Raw genomic sequence first — 21325 nt, 5'->3', positions numbered from 1 at the left:
TTTTTGCGTGGATAAAAATAGAAGGGGGATTCAATGGCGAATTAATTCAATTGCTTCATTTGTTATGATGAAAAATTATTGGAGAATGTTTGATAAATTCAAATCAATCCCAAATAGATCTGAGTAGTCGAGAATTTATATTGATTTGAAGAATTTTAAGGGTCTGCAGGTTTACACATTCAGAGCATGCTGAAAAAAAAAAATAAAAAAAACTAACTTTGCTTTAGTGCTCATATTTTCTCAATTAGCGATTTATAAGCAAAATTTAATTACAAAAAACCTATGCATAGTCGAATAATTTGAATTTTTTTTGATTTAATGTTGTTTCTGTGGATAGTTAAACAGTTCAGTGAGCATCTCCTTACAGTTCCCTTGAACGCATGCAATAAGCATGATCTTATCGTAAATATCATTAACCAACCCTAATGTCAATAGGTTAATCGTTGTTTACCCTTTCACAGTTCGGTGATCAACAGCAACCATCGCTCCACCCGCAACCCTGTTCAACATTTCCAGGACACATCCATTACCCACAGGGAATGTGCATGGCATCCGTTTGTAGCCAGGAGATACGTCTACAAGCTCCTAAACTATTTAACAATAGAACAAGCCATCTCCAGCCCTTTTTAGCGTAGGTATGGCCTTTCGGAGCCAGCACTCAGCAGCGAACAGATTGCAAGCGAGATGACCTTTCTTTCACGATCGCAGTAGCCTCGTTTACATGCGATGTAGCTAGTAACGGTCCAAGAGTGCGGCTCTATCGCTCGCTCGCTCGATGCACTCACGTGTCGTGGTAGGCGGCGGCGGTGGCGCAGGCAGACAGGACCCGCATCTTTCCACGCGTAGGTACCGTCCAGAATGGTTGAGGTTATGGTGCGCTACTTTGGCCTATCTCCGATAGCAGTGGCGCTGGTTGTTGCCACTGCCGCCGCTGCCTACTGCATTGAGACCATTCATTGTTTTGTGCTTCACCATTCGTCGAGTTATTTTGAATAATGAAAGGAGAACCAGAACGCGCATCAGGCAAAGAGTAACAGAAATATGCAAGCAGCAACAGAGAGCATTTTATGTTTTATTTTTTTTTTTTTTTTTCGTTCGGTTCTTGAATGTAGCATAAAACAGGGAGACAAAGACACATACATGTATTCAAGTGCAGTGAAAAAGAAGAAGAGACAAACATAAATGCAGCAAGACGAACACGAGACGCGGGACAAAACACATGGAGAGCTTGGAAGTGAAAAGAGTAATTGTTGTTTGCGTTGGATAAGAACAGGAATAAGTTTTGACTTTTTGTAAGATATAGAGAGACAGAGACTCACCCATATTGGGAGCATTACTACTGTTTTTGTTTGGTACGCTTGCCTTCGAACCAAAATCGGAGCACACTATTAACCGATTACCGATACCCGAACGCTTTCGGAACTCTCCGGTGGTCCGATTGTTTTCTCTACCTATCTAGGAACTAGATAAAACCCGTACAAGGGCACGGTACACAGTGAAATCGTGCGCCACTGCTTTCCGCGGATCCGTCAGAGCCTATTGTTCTGTGATCAACGAATCGCACTATCGCACAACTCTGCTTCAAATAAGGTGGCCTACTACTACTACCAAAGGATTAAACACACACACTCGAGCCGTCCTCCGGTCTCGCCTTCACTCGTTCGTTCGCTAGCCTCAGTAAGCGTTGTGACACTTTCGGTGGTGGTGGGTACAAACCTGCAAAAGAATCAAGAGAAAAACAAAAACAATATTAGGACTGGCGAACAGAACGAACAATATTTTTTCCCACTCCCGTGCCGTAGATAACTTCCGCGGGGAACCACCCGAAACACACCCGAGAGAAGAAGTAAATAAACCATAAAATAATCAATAACTGATAACAATCTTATTTTCTCTAAATTTAACGAAATAGTCTTCGGTTGTGCCTGGTCGGGTAGGAACTTTCTTGGCGCAGCGGAATTAGAGGTGTGAGCCGGAGGTCATTCCATTGGAGTTCATGAAATAAATATTTTATGTTTTCTGTTTGAAAAAAAAAATCACAAAATATCTTGAGAAAAGTCCAAAAATAATTCCCAGATAAATGTGTAAAGATTTCAGTAAGCATTATTATAAAAACTCAATATCGAAATTAATTTTGAGAATTTTTAAACTTTTTTTAAAGAAATATTTTTTGTTACAGGATTTCCCGGTAAACAATTTCAATAAATTCAAGACAAAACTCAATGTTTCTACTCAAGGAATTTCATTGGTAGAATTCTTTAAACACGTCCAAAACTGGGTTTTTTTATTCTTTAAGAGTTTTGTGGTGAATTATCAGGCCGAGTGACAACAATAATGGGTTTCGAGAATTCTTTATTTTTAATTTAATAAAACACATTCAGAGTTTTTTTTTTGTGCAAATTTATAAAAGACGTTGTAACTTATGGCACTAACGTACAAATTTCCAGCATCCCGTGAAAAAAAAAAAGTTTCAAAATGATTTGAAAAGATTTGAAGAAATTACGGGCAGAATTTCATGTTAAATCCATAAATACCATTTTCTGACAGAATTCCCAACAAAATTTTGAGTAATTTTTAAAGAAAAGTTCCTGGAACTTTGGAAGCCCAACAACACATTAACTCTATTTCTGGCGAACTTTTCCAATGCATTTTTGGTGCGATTTGTGCAAGAATCCAAGAAGAAAAAAAATAGCAAAAATAACAGGGGGTGTTACTGTTACATTTTTCTATATTCTCATAAAATTTTGTTGAATATTTCGTAAAGGACTTCAATGCAGACTGTAGATTGAAGAAAGTACTTGAGCATTAAAAAAAAACAAAACAAAACTCTTGGAAAAAACTCTTGGAAGAAATTCGTGGAAGGATTCTAATAACAAAACCTGGAGAATTTACCGTGGAGTTACACATGTTGAAGTACCTGAAAATAAGGAAAAGTTGAACTTTTTCCTAAAAGTATGTAGCCATGTTCATTTATATTCTCGTTTTCCGTCATACATAGCTCCCAGATGGAAGTTCTGCAGGGTTCTCGGTAGAAACTTCTAAAGAATTTCCAGAAGGTATTCAACGAGAATCACTTGAAGGGACTCCTGCAGAATTCTCAGAAGAAACTCCTGCAGAAATTCTTGAAGGAAACATATACATAGAGAAATCCTGGAAAAAAATCCAAAGAAGATACTAGAAGGAATCCAGCAAAATCTCTAGGAGGAATCTGTGATCAAATACCAAAAAGATCGTCCGTTGAAGTTTCTAGAAAAATCGGCCTTAATTCCACAAGATATAATTCGAGAAATTCTTGAACTAGTGTCAGGTGGATTACCTGAAAGAATGCCTGAAGGAACTTTTTGAAGAATCTTAGAAGTAACTCCCGATGGAATCCCAGCAAAAAAAAATTGGAGGAATACCACGAAACATTTCCAGGGGAAGCCCAAGAAAGAGATTGTGCAGGAACTTCAGTAAAAATATTTAAAATAACATCAGAATTTCAGAAGGAACGTCTGGATGAATCTCAAATACACCTCTTGGAAGAATTTGAAGAGTATCATTTGGTTAAAACGGATTCCATAATCGGAATTCTTGGCAGAACTTCTGAAGGAATTTTCTAAGACGCTCCAAAAAGAGCTTGAAAAGGGATTTTTTTCAGGAGGAATACCTGGAGCCAGAAGCATAGCACGAGTCCATTGCACACTTGGAGAGCATTCGGATTGGAGAGCGTTTTTTTCTTCAGAATTTTGAAAGTTTATTTGATTTTCTTATCATTGCTTTGTGTATTTCTTCAGCAATATTGATAAGGATTCTTTAACATTTTATTTATCCCATTTTTTACTAAAAGCTGTTTCTGAATTTACGGAAATTTTTATAGTTTTGATTATTTCTTCATAGATTTCTCCTGAGGACATCTCCAGGGAATCCTTCAGATCCTTCTTCGATGGTTTCTTCAAGAGTTTTATTGGGGATCCACTGATTTGATCTACAGAATTCTCCAAAAACTCCCGAAAGATAACCTGAAAGTTCTCTCGAAGCCTAGATTCCTAAATGAGAAATAAGCAAAACAAAAAATACTGATGATAATGAACCTGGGCGTGTAAGCTACCCTGGCGGAATCCAGACAAGAAGTTCTGAAGAATTCCTAGAAAGAGTTCCTGCACGATTTCTCGAGGAAACTTCAGAAGGAACCTTATAAGGAACTCCTTGAGGAACTAGAATGAATTTCTAGAAAGTATTCGCAGACATAACTCCTAAAACAATCAGAAGAAATGGCAGGAAGGTTCCCAGAAGAAACTCATGAATATTTCTCAAAAAAGAGCTCCTAGAAGATTCCTAGTAGCAACTTCTGAGAAATTCCTAAAATCAACTGCTATAATTTCAAGAAAGAACTCTTGGAGCAAACACATTGAGAAATCCTTAAAAAACTCTAAAGAAGATACTTGAAGGAATCCAGCAAAACCTCTTGAAGGATTTGAAGATCGAAGGAACTTCTGCAGGAATTCCAAAAAGAAGTCCTATTGGAATTCTTTGACAAACTCCATCAGAAACTCTTGTCAGTGAAAGATTTCCTAAAAAAATCTGAAAATGTCCCAGAATAATTTCCTGAAAAAAAAAATGTCAGAAGGAACTTTTTGACGAATCTCAGAAGGAAATGGTAAATCCCAAAACAAACTTTTGAAGTAATTCCAATAAGTTTTTTTTTGAAAACCAGGCTTAAGGAGGGACTAAAGAAAATATATCTGGAAAAAAACTCCAGAGCAAAAAATTCAGAAGAAATTTCAAATACAACTTTTAATCGTCTCCTTAAATTCATATTTATCGAAAAATTTCCTCCAAATTTTTCAAAGCTTATTTAATCTTCTGATTATTCCTTTTTTACAATTTTTCTTACATAATTTACAGAGTTTAATAAATTTTGATATTTATTTTTCATTTGATTTTTATTTTTTTACACGCGTTTAGTTATTCATTTGAACGTGTCTTTTATCGTTATTCCAATACAAACGACATAAACACCTCCGGAAATTGTGTTCAAAAATTCCATTCGGAATTTCTCCAGAAATCTCAACTCTCGTTTTCTCCATAAATGTTACCTTATATATTTCTTTATGAATTTCTTCTGGAGGTTTCTCCAAGATCCATCAAATTTATAGGACTTTCTTCAGAAACTCATGAATGATTTTCAGAAGAAACTCTTGGAGCATTCCTAGCAAATCAAAAAAACTTGAAGATTCCCATAAAGGAACTCCTAGATGCGTCCCAACAAGAAGTTCCTAGAGGATTCCTAGTTGGCAAGATTCCCTCAAAACAATTTTGAAGGAAGGAAGAAAATAATTATCTTTCAGAATTTTCAGACGGCACTTATGAAGATTTTCTAGAAATTACGCATAGAATAGTAGGTTCCTAGTAATCTCAGTAGTATTACCAGAAAAGAACTACTGGAGGACTTTCAGAAGAATCTTCGGGCGGATTTGCAGAAGCTATTCAATAAGAATTTTAAGAGAGAACAGCTGGTGCAATTCCAGGACGTATCACAAAAAGATTACTTGAAACACGGACAGTAGAAACTCTTAGAAGGATCCCAGAAGGAACTCCGGGCCTGTCCATAAACTACGTAGACTCTTAGAGGAGGACGGGGGGGTCTGGCCAGAGTCTACGCTCCATACAAATTTCGAAAATTTTGTATGAACAAAAGTCTACGAGGGGGAAGGGAGGTTTGAGATGGCCGAAAAAAGTCTACGTAGCTTATGGACAGCGCCTCCTGATAAAATCTCAGAAAAAATGTAGGAAAATTCGCAGCACGAAATTTTGGAGCAGCCCCAGCAGGACATCATGGAGAAATATCAGAATGAATTTTCGGAGGGACTTGAGAAAATAGATTTGAAAAAACCTGCAGAGCTATTCTCAAAAAAAAAACAAAAATCAGAAAGAACATCCTGGTCAATCTCAAATGCGACTTTTGGTGAGATTTCAAGAAGATCATTTGGTTAAAATTAGTTCCTTAATGAATTCTGATTCCAGGTAGAACTCCGGCAAGAATTCCCGTACAAGCTCAAAAAAAAAAAACTAGGGAATGGACATTTTCCAGAAGTAACACCTGCCTTAGAGAGCTATTGCGTGCTATTGCAAGGGCGTCCAATGCGCCCTTGAAAAGCATTCAAATTTCCAGTCACTTTGGCTAATGTGAATCTGTGATTTCCTTCCTCATCGTCTTCTTAAATTTATAATTATAAGTTTCTCTGATTTTTTTTCAAGAATTCTATCGGCGATCCTCCATGAATTTTTCCGATTTTTTTTTGAAACGCGGTTTTTGGAGTTTAGAAGATACTGTCATTTATTTAGAAAACTTCCCCTACGAAACAGATCTACACTTTTCATTATGAATTCTCAACGTTTTATTTTTCTTTCCTCTTTGATTGTCAACACCATTTGACCATGTTTTTCATTTTTTTAAAAAAATTCCAGAATTTCCAAAAGAATGCTCTTCTATGTTTCTTAAGATCTCCACCTAATATTTTTTTTGTAATAAATTCATTTTTTTTACAGAATTTTAACAAATTTTCACCGAATAAGTCCCATAGAGATATGTTATGGTTTACTGTCAAAGCATTTGGCGAAAATTTCTGTTATTATTGCAATAAATTTCGTTAAATTAATACTAGTTTATAACATTTTTGAACTCGGCAAGCTAATTATCGTTTTTGGTGTAGAATCATGCCCTGAGTTCGAAAACACAAAAAAAGTAAAAAAACATCAGAGCGGAAATTTTGTCGACTTTCCGTACAAGGTTGATGATTTGAAATCGATTTTTATTTGATTTTTAAGCAAAGTCGCTCACTTCACACATCTCATTCTCCGTAATCAATGCTCCGATTGAGCTGAATTTTCTAATGTAACTTGTTTGCATATGATATGTCAAATAAACGTCGAGAAAGAATCTTTAAATTGTTTTTTTTTCTTATAAAAAAAAATTCTCCACATATTTTTTGAAAGTTTTGCTAAAATTTAAAGAGATCGTCCCTAAAACTCTTTAATATCTTAAAATTCATCAATCTGACACAAAACCTGCCTTCAGATGATTGAATTGTATTATGTTCAGCTTTTAATTTATGGAAAAAGATTTAGAAATGGTTGAACAAAACGCGAGATATTTGAATTTTGGTAAATTCCATATTTCAAAAAGTTGTGAAACTCGATATTGAGCAAAAACTCAAAAACTGTTCCACTTAAAATTTTTTGAAGCACGATTTCCAAATCAGCGCTTAATTGTACTTCAAAAACATTGGTCGTAGACACAAGTTCACGACTTTCGTTTAATTTTGTATACTAGTGTTACTGATGATTTTAAGCATTTATTGGCAATAATGAATTGTGGTATGCTTCGATCGACAGACAAGACTTTTACTTGACAACGGACCGTACCATAGTTTGGCCACCAGCCCTACATTGAAGCTACTTTTGCCTGATGTTCGGTCAACCTTAATCCTGCACTATAATTTCAACCTTTGGTAGATGTTTCAGGTTGATGCTATTTTATTATGTGATTGTCATGTCGCGTCTCAAGTTACATGTTTTGTTTAATTACAGTTGTAAGTCAGTTTTAAAACGAAAATTTAGTCATCAGAGCTGTAACTCATTAGATAGCTGTCCTGATCCCTTAGAGCTGCCCTGACTGAAATCTTTTAGATAATGATAGAAAGCAAACACAGACTGAATAGATTAATTGGGTACTGTTGGAATGAAAGACATGAATTTATGCAACATTGCCTTAGAATTATTCAGTATTCTAGTAGAAATCAGGGGTAAAATTTACATTAGAAATGTATCTGAATGTATTCAACCTATTTTGGAACAAATTCAATAAGCATTTCAAGAACTGTTATCCGGAAACCTACAGTGGAACTATAAAGAATCTGTCAAATTTGTTGCTACTAAGCAATTACAAAAAGTAGGTAGAACATCTCATAGTTTTGATATAGGTCAACCATGAGTCACATTTCGAATCATCCACAAAGGATTTCGAAGTGATTTTTAGAAGAAATCTGACGATAGCTTCAGAAGAAAGTAACCAGACCTCTTTGGAGCATTCTGGTAAAACTTTCCAATATTGGAGTCTAATGCACCATTTCCAGCATAACACAAAAAGCCTCGACATTTACGTTTTTCTTTTTACTCCGTCAGCGCTACAGCCGACCGTCTCTATGTGACTTTCACGACGAATCCATTGATACGATTGGAACTATCATCGTGCTCTTTCTTTGTAAATCTCATAAGCAGCCTTACGCACGTTACCGTCGCTCGGACGCAGAAATTTTGTCACTCACTGCTAGATGAGCGTCATCAAGCTTGGCCCAGATGATGGTTAATTGGGCTGGTATTAGTGGACGGCGCAACAAATACAACTGTAGCACACTGTTAGGAATATGAATTTGACGGTAGAACAAAAAGTCATGTGATCAGAGGATCAGTGCTTCATCGTGTGTTACAAGAAGAAAAGACAATAGCTGCTCTTGAATGTTGTTGATAGTTCGAGTTGTTTTGACGTTAACGCTACCCAAACCAGCTTTTGTTGCTGATGGTTGACATTTGTTGTTTGAAGTGAGAGCTGCAGTGAATGACGTTTGAAATTAACCACCCTGATATTGTACAGCACCGTGGAATACTATGGGGATGACTATCACCTAGAGGAACCAAATCTAATTCTATAATCAGCCTGAAATTTATTACCAAAAGTTTGCTTGTTACTCTTTGATGTATCTTACAAGTTTTCAGGTAGATTTTCATTAGTAATTCATCTGATATTCAACGTCAATCTTGCATAGATTTTCCAATGAATCTGGACCAGGAAGTTTCTACAAATTCACAAATAATCTAGAAATCTCTAAGCTAAGAACCAAACTTCGTCTTTGCTACCGTGAAAACGGCGCCGACATGACAAAACTATCACCATCGGCGCACACCTCTACCCCGAAATGGCTTTTGCTGACTGACGCAGAAGCAACACAGCAAAAGCGCACAATAAATGAATTAAATTTTCCTTCATTGCCATTCGATAACCACACAACATCAGCATCAGCAGCAGCCAGCATCATCATCGTCCGCAAAAGGAGGAATCCCTCCGAGCGCCAGGAATGGCCATGGCCCGGACGACCCGGGACGGGACTGGGGGAGCTGGGGGGAACAAAAAGCCAGTTATTGGACCGCACCGGACCTCTCGTGGTGGCTAGTGGTGGGCTATGGTGATGGTGGTCGGAGTCGGACGAAGACCAATGTGCGATGCGATAACAACAATTCCAACTATGACGATGATGCTGTGGAATATTGTCTATTGTCTTGTCGATTTCTCGGGTGACCCCTCCGCTCGCTCACACACACAGGAAGTACCTTAAAAGGCGGCGATGGGGCACGTGAGAGGTGCTGGTGGTGAAGGAAGGTCTTCGATAAAGTTCTTATTGTTCGACTTCTTCCCAAGAGTCCGAGTCCGAGCTTGAAGTCATTTTCTCATTCGAGGCCGTCGTCGATCCAACGACGACGACACACAGGAATGGAAGAAGCATGAGAGAGCTGAGACTCTAAATACCGCAATATCGAATCATAAAAACAAATAAAGTGAGGTTAGTTTAGTGCGGCCTTAGAGGAGATTCCGATGCCTACTGCTGAGTACTGACTGAATGCCATTTATTGCCCGGTGGTGGAGGTGATGCTGCGAGCGGTGGTGGTGGCCAGAGCTCGAAGTTATTAGAAAGAGCTAGCTAGCTAGCTGATAGTAGCAGGGAAGGCTGTTGTCATTGGACTTGAACGGACGACGGCTGGCTGTGTGGATGAGGACAGCTCACAAGTCCCATTGTGCAATAAATGGCCGATAGCCATTCTGCTGTTAATTGGTTTGATCTTTGGCTCTCTTGGTGACTTTGGGCTTTGCGGTGGGACCACGTTGGGCGGTGGAGGTGGGGATGCGTGGTAAGGTGGTGAGGTGAAAAGAAATAAGCTCCTTTGAATTGTTGTTTTCTCATTTCCTGGCGGCGGCAAAGATTGTCGGTCCCAGGACAGAAATGGAAAGGTTTTTGAGAGCGTTGCAAAGCTTAGTAGATATCTCATTTTGAAGAAATCACTTGCAATAATAACACGTGTGGCTTAAGATTTACTAGAAAAGATAAACAGCTTTGAAAGTGTGTTAGATACTTTTTGAAACTGCCAGTAGATTTAGAATGAACAATAAACTTCTGGAAATAAACATTTCTAGACAAACATCTAGAAAATGGCGTAACAACCATTGTGAATTTCTGCTTTTCCTGTTCCTCCTAAGCGTATTTCCCTGTATTCATTAAATTTCTGACCAGTAAGAAGTAGATTAGATTCCCCTCTATTTGATAATGGGATAAGTTTGTTGTTATTCCCCAGAGAAACGTCTAAAAATCCCAAAAAGAATCACTCGCATATGCCTTGGTGAAATTCCAGGTGAAATTTTTTGGAGAATTCCCTTAAACAGTTCCTGATGTTATTACCCGAGCAATTCATGAAGGAATCCATCCTGTAAGTATTATTTGTGGAAATCTTCAAAGGAGTTTCCGGATAAGTTCGTTGAGCAATTTCTGAATGATGCATCCCTACAAAATTCCTAGATAAATCACTGGAGTAATTTAAGAAGAATCATTTCAGGAACTCCTATTGCAATTTGGGAAGCAATCCCTGTTAGGACTCCAGATGAAATTCCTGAAGGAATTCCTTAAGAAAAAAAAAATACTGTGGAGCAATTTCTAGAGACTTTCCAGTAGAAAAAAATTGAGGAATTCTAGCATGAACTCCAGGATAATTTCCAGACTGAATCTCTAGAATCTCTGCAAGAATTTCGAAAGATATCACAAGAAAAATTCCTGAAGCAATACCAAACAATATTCCTAAAGAAATAATTAGAGGAAATCCTGGAGAAACCCTAAGAGGAAGCCCTGTAGGGAAATTTATAGAGGAATCCTGGAGAAATTCGCAGAGAAATTGCTGGAAAATTTGTTAAAGTAATTCCAGAAGAAATTATTGAAGGTATCCACATTTTTTTTATCCCTAGAGGTATACGTGCCAACTTGTGACGTAATTGGTGGGGGGGGGGGGGGGTTTAGTTTGCGGCAAGGCTTCTCGAAATCAATAAAATTCGAAAAATATCGACGCAAATTTTCTTATTTAGGTATATTCACGTGAAAACTTGTACATTGAGATGAAAAAAGTTTATATTGTGCAATTTTCGAGAGTTTCGCCACCCCAACTGCATCACAAGATAACGCCAAGGCCTAGAGGGATCTCGTGTGAAATCTCTGGTTGAACTTTGGTAGAATTTCTGGAGGAATCTGTAATCCTGAAAGATCCCTACATAAATTGTTGTAGACATTTCTACAGAAATCTCTGGATACACCCCTAAAAGTGTTCCTGTAGACAACTCTGGGAAATACCACCAAAGATTTCAAGAAAAACCCTACAAAAGTTTCTGAAGAAATCCAACAAAAACATCTAGAGGTATCACAGGAGGAATGTCTGGAATAAAATCAAAAACAAGAAGAATTTCTGCCGAAAGTCCTGGATGAAACACAGCAAGAATTACTAAAGAAATTCCAGCAAGGAGTTGTGAAGAAATCCTAGGAAGAATTTATAAAAGAATCCATAAGAAAACCTCTAGATACTTTTCTGGATAAATTCACGGAGTAAGTCTTGGAAGAACTATTGGAGAAACTTCTACAGACATATCTGAATACATCCCTAGATGAGTTTCTGTAGAACCACCAGCAAGAATTGCTAGAGGAATTGCAGCAGGATTTCCTGTAGGAATCTCAAGAAATTTCTGGACATTAGCTCAATTGATGTATTAATTATAAAAAGGCAACGGGGATGAACCAGTCTCGGGCTGAATTTCCCTAAAATAAAAAGGCAATAACAAAAAATAATAAAAAGGAAATGCTGAATGAAGCACACTTTAACTTCCCTTGTTAAAAAATTGGGACAAATTCGGTCAAAAAGGGGTTGGCAAAATCAGGGCTGACACAATCTGGTCGCCACTGAAGTTAGAGTTATTAGTTGAAAGCATTTCTACAGAAGGAATGTAGTAGAATTCAAAGTATACCTGTTGAAATTTATGAATAAACAACAGTCTACCCCCCTTAATTTGTAAGCTCTACATTCCTAGTGGATGCCCCTTATAGCAATTGATTAAGGCAAAGATTTTAAAGAACAAGATGACCCACTTTTCAGAATCCCATATAAGCATCTGGCGAACGGAATTATTTGACAGGAGCACCAACTGGTGGTGGGAAATCGAAACATTTTATTAAAAAGGATCGTAGTAGCTCTGGTTTTGTTCTGCCGCTCAAATGTCACTCCTGCGTAAAAGTTTGTACATGGGTGAAAATTGTGATTACTGTTAGATGACTGATAAGCATAATATCGACGAACAAGAACCAAATATTGAAATATTTGATGTAAGTAAGCAGTAAATTATGTCTTCTACAATTTATTATTATACATTGATTCCAGATTACATCCGCATAATAAAAAAAAACATAATATTGGCCGTACACGGAACAATGTCTTATGTGAGACAAGGCACAGAAAATGATTCCCTCGCCCGAGATCGAGATCCAACCTAGGGGCTATCCTCAGAACTTCTGGAGAAGGGATAATTACTGATCCGGATATTGGAGTGTTTGTCCCGGTGGATTATCAGAGAAGACTGGACCAATGACTGGACATCCTGATGCTGGGTCCCAACCTCGCATAAAATTGTGCAACATATTTATACAAGAAGTTCCTACCGAAACATGAATAAACGTATTGTTTTCTTAAGATTTCATTTATTATAAATTCGGGATTCGAGCACATATTTAATTATTATAATTATTTCTAAATATATTAACATCGTGTGTTAGTTCGATCTGATGTAATGATAAGCCATTCAAACCTTTCCTCAGATGGTGTGGCTTCTAACCTTCTCAAAAATGTTCATATTTTTAGTTCATACGCTTGATGGGAATTTCTCGGCTCTGGCAGTCTGAGTGGGTAGCAAAAGACTGTTTTGCTTCTACATCCGAGGTTTCGGTTATATTTATTTAACCTTCTTCAGGGAATAGTTCATATGCATATGGGTTAAACCTGGTTCCACTGTTCTTAAATTACTAATTAATTAATTATTATCTTTATTCTTAAATTACTACACAATAGCGAAATAATGCTGGTTTTCAACTAAAAACTGAGACTGGATAGCCGAATGATTTATTTTAACGCCAGGAAAACTGATGAACTGACGTATTACGCTTTTTTATGTTTACCCCAGAATTTGAAATCGAAGTCACCCCTGGTTCTATTAAGGCAAATTAGTTCGACCGCGAGTCGTAGTGTGGCGCAGCAATCGGTAAAAAGTGTTCGCCTGCTTATATCAAGAGTTGGTTATATGTATTGTACTCTATAATATTTGATTAAGGGTAATGAACAGATTTTTGAGAATTAAGAGTGTGAAAATACATACATGAAAGCTTCAACTACCGGCCACGTTCAACTTCTGCGGGTAGGGAAGGATGATGGTGACATAATGTCACCCTTATTGATTTGTTAACATGCTCCGCAGCCATTACACCCAGGGGAGTCTGTCCAAGGTGCGGTTGTTGGAATCCAAAGATGACAAGCGAGCAAAGGCGATACTTAACAGCGCTATCGTACGAGCGGGCGACCATTTCGAATCGAAGCTATTGTAGAAACGAGAACGAAGTGCTATTCCCCAATAGTTATCCAAGAGTTCTAAAGCGATAACGGTAGCGGTCAACGGAGTGTCGTTGAATCCCAAATTGCTGAAGGGACCGGGCGTCTACAGCGAAGTTCACATCCGTTTCCAAGTGTCCCAACAAAAGACGGGATTCGGTGGCGATATCAAGGGGATGAATCTCCAAGTCCGAGTACGTGAAGAGGGTATGAGGGCGCCGTGGAGGTTTATCGGACGTGACGAGTACTTCTTGTACAGTCTGTCAGGTCAGGAACCGAAACGCAGAGGAGTAGTGGAACTGTTTTTGGTGGAATCCAAGGCAATAGTGGAGAATCATTACGTGAACGACTACCTCGGTAGTGTGAATACGGTCGAAGAAACGATAAAATGAACCCAGGAAGTAAAGTTCGTCCATTCCAAAGGTGGGTTTGAGGTCTGGAGTCTCCAACTGTTTTTGGTGGAATCCAAGGCAATAGTGGAGAATCATTACGTGAACGACTACCTCGGTAGTGTGAATACGGTCGAAGAAACGATAAAATGAACCCAGGAAGTAAAGTTCGTCCATTCCAAAGGTGGGTTTGAGGTCTGGAGTCTCCAACTCGGACAAATTTCTGGAAAGCATCAGTGAACTGTGTAGGTGTAGGACAAATAATCGAATTTGAAGCGAGTTTTGGGGATAGTGTGGAGTCCATATACGTACGAGTTCACGGTCCTGACCAAGTTTCGAGATGACCTATTTCTCTGGCGTTCGTAGACCATCCAAAAGGGTAGTTATGAGCAACGTTATGAACCTGTTCGAGGAATAATGTTACCTTAGTGATCCACGGTAAAATGTTGATTCATGAACTGTCGAGTAGCGGCAGCGACTGGGATTAACCAATCGACAATGAGATCTACAAGAAGTGGGATCGATGAATTACGACATGCTATAGCTCCGTGTGCTGGTCGACGCCAGAAGTGGTCCACAACTTGTTGACGCAAGTATATCTGGTGGCGATCCGGCGGCGTTTCGTGTGTCTCCAGGGCAAACCAGTCGAACTCTATTCCGAAAATGGAACGAATTTCCTGGGGACGTAAGGAGATTGTGCCGAAGATAGAAGACTGCGAAGAAGTAATGACTGATGGACATGACGGAACTTGAACTAGCCGAACGCGCCGCACATGGAAGGCGTTTGGGCGTGTCTGAGAGTGTCTCTGGTGGTGCTACAAGACGGAGGACGGTTGACGAAGGAGAGGCAGCTAACGTCGTTGGCAGAAGCGGAAGACCTAGTGAACTGGTGTATTAGCCTGGTACACGGTTTATATGGGAAAATATAAAAAATGGAAAAAACTGCAACTCCTGTATACTTTTTGAGTTCCATTTTGGTCCCATATAAGCTGTGCAAAATTTCAGATCGATCAAAGAAACTATATTTTAGCGCCAGTCATTCTTAGTTTTCATACGATTAACTATAGGGAAAATTTACTTCTTCAAAGAAAAATAAGTCGTTGAAAGATTTCTGTAGATAACTTCACGAGGAATCAGACCTCCGAAGACCGCAAAGCGATGCAACATTCGTGGAAAAAGCTATTAAGCCTTATCCGATCGATAAAATGACGAGATTTTATTATTTATTGTTATTCCTTACATGTTAAACAGTGTTGGCATGCCATTCGGTTTTCAGTCAATAACTTTTTCCACATGCCTTAGATCGTTTTGCGGTCTTCAGAGGGTTTGTTCCTCGTAAAATTTCCAACAGAAAACATTCATCGATATATTTTTAGGGGTTAAGGGGCAACCTGTGGCGATTTTTCTTCGAAAAAATGATTTTCCCCATAGTAAATCGTATGAAAACTTAAAATGGCTGGCTCTAAAAATAAGTCTCTTCGATCGAGCTGAAATTTTGCACAGTTGATATGGGACCAAAATGGAACCCAAAAAGTGTACAGGAGTAAAATGTCTTTTTGTGTCCCTTCCACGCTACTGGTGTATGCTAGGTCCCCGGTGCGGAGGCAAGCGAAGCGTTATCTCTTTGTGAAAGATGCAAAGTGGGCGGTAAACGATGTTGAAGCGCTGCGGCATCTGCAGTAATGCGTACAGGCACTGCACTGGCTGATCGTCTGGGGAAGCTTGAAATACGTGCTTGCGATCAACCAAGGTGACTCGGATAGATTTAGTCTACATAGCGGATGAAGGAATGAGGAAGAGATGATTGCGTGGTGTAGTGAGTCAAAGTGTACTATGAAGCTGACGGTTGAGTTCCACAAACGCTGGTGAAGACATAAAAAGCAGGACTTTGGATGTTTAGATGTTTAAATGCTATAGAATTCCAATGCAAAAGCATTGAAATAAAACTGAATCATTCTAAAACGAAGTGAAGATAAAAAAATGTACTTCATCTAACACATCATAACATACAGGGGATGGCCAAAATGTTTGGGATAGGCAACTTTTTTTCTCTCACAAAAAAGTTCAACATGCTGTAACTTTTCATAGAGTGCATCAAATATTCTCAAATTTTGACTGTTTGTCAACCTATTATATGTGCATCATTGGTACAAATTTGAGCTCGATTGGTTAATCTTTCGCGAAGTTATAACCGTTCGGGTAAAACACTATTTTTTAGACTACCAATTTTTGAGCTGTCATATCTCGGAGATCAGTAAACCGAATTGAATAAAATTTTGAACTTTTATCTACAATATATTAATGCTTGAAAATCTTTTAAAACATGGGTACTTTTTAAACGTTGAAAAAAGTTATGATGGATTGACACTTTTTGAATCTTTTTCGAAAAATTGCATTTTTTTTACATCAATGTCATAAAATTTTGTTTTTGATATCCAAAGATTTTCTACTTCTGTTCATAAGATATCTATAAAAAGATATATTGCAGCCTGTTTGGATTAAAGGAAGAACACATTTACTAATTTTTGTGCAGTATAGTAAATTTGACTTATTTTCATCAAACCATCATAACTTTTTTCAACGTTTAAAAAGTATCTATGTTATGATGCATTTTCAAGCATTATTATATTGTTCATAATTGCTCAAAATTTCATTCAATTCGGTTCACTGGTCTCCGAGATATGACAGTGCAAAAATTGATAGTCTAAAAAATAGTGTTTTACCAGATCAGTTATAACTTCGCAAAAGATTAACCAATCAAGCTCAAAATTGTACCACTGATGCACATATAATAGGTAAATGAACAGTCAAAATTTGAGAATATTCGATACACTCTATGAAAAGTTACCCCTTGTTGAACTTTTGTGCGAGAGAAAAAAAGTTGCCTATCCCAAATATTTTGGCCACCCCCTGTATGTGCTGTAGCAAACGCCTACCCGGATGCTAAACAGCCAGTAATATTCAAGGGCATGGCCAACTCGACCCTCATTGGGACCAACGAACCGCATTAGCCGAACTCCGCTATGAACAAGTGCAGCGCACCTCGAATATGGTTCAGACAGTCAAAAACAGATAATTAATGAATTGGTTGCTCATAAAAGGAAACATATTTTCCGTCACAGGCGTGTCGCGCGCCGGTCTCGTCTCGTCTCGCGTCGTAGTTGGGAAGGCGACGGGCGAAATTAATTAACCATGATTTATGGCCCAATGTGTGTGCATGCTTAATTATTGAATCTTCCGTCGTTTCTCGTCTCTCGCGCGTTCGAACGCGAGTTATAGTTTTGAAGTGTTTTAGCGTGAAAGGGCATCTTCTGCTTCTTGAGTCGAGTCAAGTACAAGACACTGAAGACGACCTTACAGTTGAGGTCGAAATACGTATCTGTCAAAGGATGCAAATTCTTAGTGGAATTCAAAGGAACAGTACTTAACGCGATTTTCTTTTTATTTACAGATATTCCCCTAACAAGCCCAGGTTAATCATCATCATTGATATTGTTATTTGCAAAATTTTTGTAAGAGTGAAAGAGAAGGATAAAATTTTACGAAGTGCCTTATACAATGTCATGACATCAATTTCTTCTTCAATAGCCTACTGTGCTCAAATTAGGGGACCATATATTGCGCAATGGTATTGCTGGGTGACCATGGAATGATCATTGTACTGTGTGTATTCTTCCGCATAATGGTCAAACACTTTCACATAATCCAACGCATGCTTTGATATTAAATTGAATCTGAAAGAAACGTACCTACTTTGATTGAATATCTGTATGAAAAAGTTGTCACACATCCCACTAAACCAACAGCAGTCGAAGATTTCGGTCGTAAGCTGTGAGCAAAATACTGTAATTTACATAATTATCCGAAATGATGGTGAAGAAGCAAGCGAAGAAACCGAACAAAAAGTTGCAAACAAATAATAACCGAAATATAGCAATCAAACAATTGGAGAACAACAAAAGCTCGTCTGAGCGCAAAAGGGCGGACAGAACGAACGCGAACTAATTATAATGCAAAAGACAAAACATCGACAATTTTCGGACGGCCGGGAGACGGGTCGGGTGGGATGATGATTGGGCGAACGAGTGGAACGGAACGAACCGATGGACGTGGACGACGAATATGGAAGTGGAAATTTTCGTTTCATGCTTCGGTGCAGGGCCGAGTCGCGCAATTCCGTTATGTGTGCCTGCCTAGACCTTGACTTGTGTGGCACAGCTGGTTGGAGTATTCCTGTGAACTTCGGGGCGACCCAGATAGACGACGGTCCCTCTCGTCGACGATTGTGTATCATTATTCAAATTAATAACTATGATTCGGCTGGAGTTGTTTGGGATCCAAGAAATTCGCTGGTCTTGGTGTAGTGGTTGAAGACCTTTTCATCGTTTCCGTGACATGTCACACATGTGTGCCGAAGAAAGAGGTCTTTATCGAAACGAGGGGGAGTGTGCCAGAAAAACAAAGCAGGCACGCACATCGCACCCAAACACTCCTGAACGCAGTAGGCCGTGCGTAATGATAGAGAAGAACCATCAAAAGTCACGCCACCAGCGCACATCTGTATACACAAAGCGAAGGAATTCGGTGCAGCATTTCCGGTACCTTCCTGCCATGCTGTTTCAGTAAGGCGACGTCGTCGAATGTTTTGACAGTTGCATGCATACCCCTCGTTACTTTCCCTCGCCCGACCAGGGAATGTAAATATAATATTTAAATTTCCGAAGCTCAATTCAAAGCTCTCTCTACTACATTGTGCATTCCGATCGTTCTTATCCCAGGCCAATCAGCCCTAACAAACGGTTTGCTGAGAGCGAAAAAAAAGCATAATATAATATCGTCTCTTTGGGGTAAACAAATATATTTATCTATCCTACCCCCTGTCGGGGTCTCTTCCGGTTTAGCTCCGGTGCTATCTCGTTCGCTGCTTGATTCTTGGCTGTAAGTCCTCCTCGTTAGCAGCCAGCGTAGGTACTTTCCCTGCTTGGGAGTTGCCTTCCTCGTCATCCATCCGACTTCTTTCGGAGACGATACTGACTGCGACGACGACGACGACGACGGTTCCATGTTTGCATACTCAACGCAGATAGGAACCGGAGAAAAAGTCGTCTCCTTGCCAGAAGCTGCTTTCCTTTTTGCGCTGGCTTGTCGTGATGTCGTCGTAGTCGTCGTCTCCGACTCCGACGCCAACCCGCCTGAAGGAACCAACCAGCAGAGGTGCATATATGGAAAAATGGAGAAATCGTTGGAATATTTTTCATCTTTTATTGTAGTGAATTTCCTGGCGTTTCCCGGTGCTGTTGCTGGCTGATGGCAGGGCAGGCAGACCAGATTCAGATGAATCGTGCTCGATTGCAGGAGAATTGTCATGGCTTTTGCATAACTCTAGGTGCTTGACTTTGCGGATCTACGGATCGCAGTCGGCGCGGTGGCGGCGGCAGAAGCAATGGCAGTGATCCAGAGACGACGACCGGCAAAGTCGTTGGCGGTGACGTAGTAAGGATTGCTGGAAATCCTTACATAGAACCACCATGAAACCCAAAAAAAAAGCTCAGCGGTTGGTACGAGAGAGTTCGATCGCTACTGAATGGCTGAATTGTGGAATCAATAACGTTGCATAGTAGGCCTGGATGCTTCAATGCTTGTAAAACATCTCTGATGTTCTACAAGCTTTAACAATTCCCCAGGATTCTATTTGTATAGATTATATTAGGCTCGGAACATAAGGATTGGCTTATTATAGACTGTTTCAGAAATTATAAATACACTTTGTTTAGTAAATGAAATGAACTGTTATAATGATTTTTACCTACTTCTTTCAGAGTATAGCATATTGTACTCCATATTTTTATATTTCCTTTCAATTGTCTTGATATTTTAAAGAACAGTCGAGTTCTCTAACAAATAACTAAATTTTTCAAATTTGCATTTGCACAAAGGTGTTTTTCAATGATTCCAACATTATTTATCACTAAATACCAAAAATTATCTAAATTTTTATCACTTTCTCAACAAATTGTCTAAGGAATGCCTTGATCAAAATTTGGGAAAAATCGATAAAGGCATTCCCACAACATTTTTTTGGAGATCAAGTTTCTCATTTTTTAAGGTTTTCTACGGAACATAAGAACTACCACACAGTTTCTTAGCTTTCCTGAATGCATTTAATTTAAACAAACTTATTTTTTCAGTTCATTCGATCCTTCAGATAGCAAAGCTTGCCATACCATAAAAACGAATGCAGTAAGCAGTAATTAAGACACTCGTTTGCTTAACGTTTGATGCTACTGGTGTTGTTGAGAAATTTGAAACAATTTTTTTTTGTTTTGAGAAGGCCCGTAATGGTGGTTCTTGATCAAATATTCCAGTAAAAATTACTCTTACCAATCGAGAAATTTCTTTTATTTTCGATACAGTAATTTCTATTGTGTTTGGAAATTAAATATTTTATCTGTGACATTTTTTTCTTTTCTACTATGCTTCACTTTTTGACCACTTTGTGCAACTTCAAATTTTGATCATCTTGTTTACAGAGCCCTATTTTTCAACTTTTACCAGAAACATCAACAAAATTTATATTATTTGCTTCGTTAGTATGTTTACTATTAGAGCTAGAAGAAACTTTTTTGGATAATGTGCTCAAATTGAAATGGCAGGTTATCGTTAGTGTATTTATAATTTCTGAAACAGTCTATAGAGCTAGCAGAACTGTTAAGGGCTCTTCAAGCAAACAACAAAGGAAACAAGAAGAACAAGACGTTCTGCTTCTACCATTCGTCTGTTATATTTATAGGTACGCAACATTGTTCCCGCCTCACTCCCGAGTAGCCTAACTACGCCACTGACCGCGTTGCTAGGAGAAAGACACTCCAGACCATAAGTCGAAAGCCTTTAATTGAATTATTTTATCTTGCTTTATCCATCAGCATTCAACGAAAGGCTGCCAACGACAATCCATTCAGTTATTTAGTTGTTGTATGCACTCCATATATGTTTTGCGCACCACCGCACCGAACCGAGTGCCACCATGCTGCTAGAGGAGAGCTGCTCATCTTTTTATCGAGATCTGAGTGTGTTGTAGCTCAGCGCAATCAACAGAGCAAATAGCAGGACTGAGTTCCCCAAACAAAAGACTACCACCACCGTCGCGTCGTCAGCAGAAAAGCCCCCCACCTCACCTCCCCCCATCGTTAACCCCATTCTGGAGCATTCTGGGCTGG

At 38.8% G+C, this 21325-nt stretch overlaps 1 protein-coding gene across 11 annotated transcripts in view; it reads right to left on the bottom strand.

Moving 5' to 3' along the window:
• LOC109425970 (teneurin-m) overlaps positions 1-21325 on the bottom strand; it is a 649264-nt gene that overhangs the window by 425958 nt on the left and 201981 nt on the right. For 2 of the 11 annotated variants that reach the window (XM_062856606.1, XM_062856607.1), the window contains one exon: positions 1628-1716. The exons of 8 other annotated variants lie outside the window; for them this stretch is intronic. Coding sequence is in view for 1 of the 3 variants with exons in the window: in XM_062856605.1 (XP_062712589.1) it covers positions 1320-1323 (4 nt within the window). In the remaining 2 variants the exon portion in view is untranslated. One more of the 11 variants, XM_062856605.1, reaches the window with a different exon arrangement.

Source organism: Aedes albopictus, chromosome 3, assembly GCF_035046485.1.
Source record: "Aedes albopictus strain Foshan chromosome 3, AalbF5, whole genome shotgun sequence".
NCBI classification, from domain to species: domain Eukaryota; kingdom Metazoa; phylum Arthropoda; class Insecta; order Diptera; family Culicidae; genus Aedes; species Aedes albopictus.
This window is presented reverse-complemented; position numbering and strand designations above follow the sequence as displayed.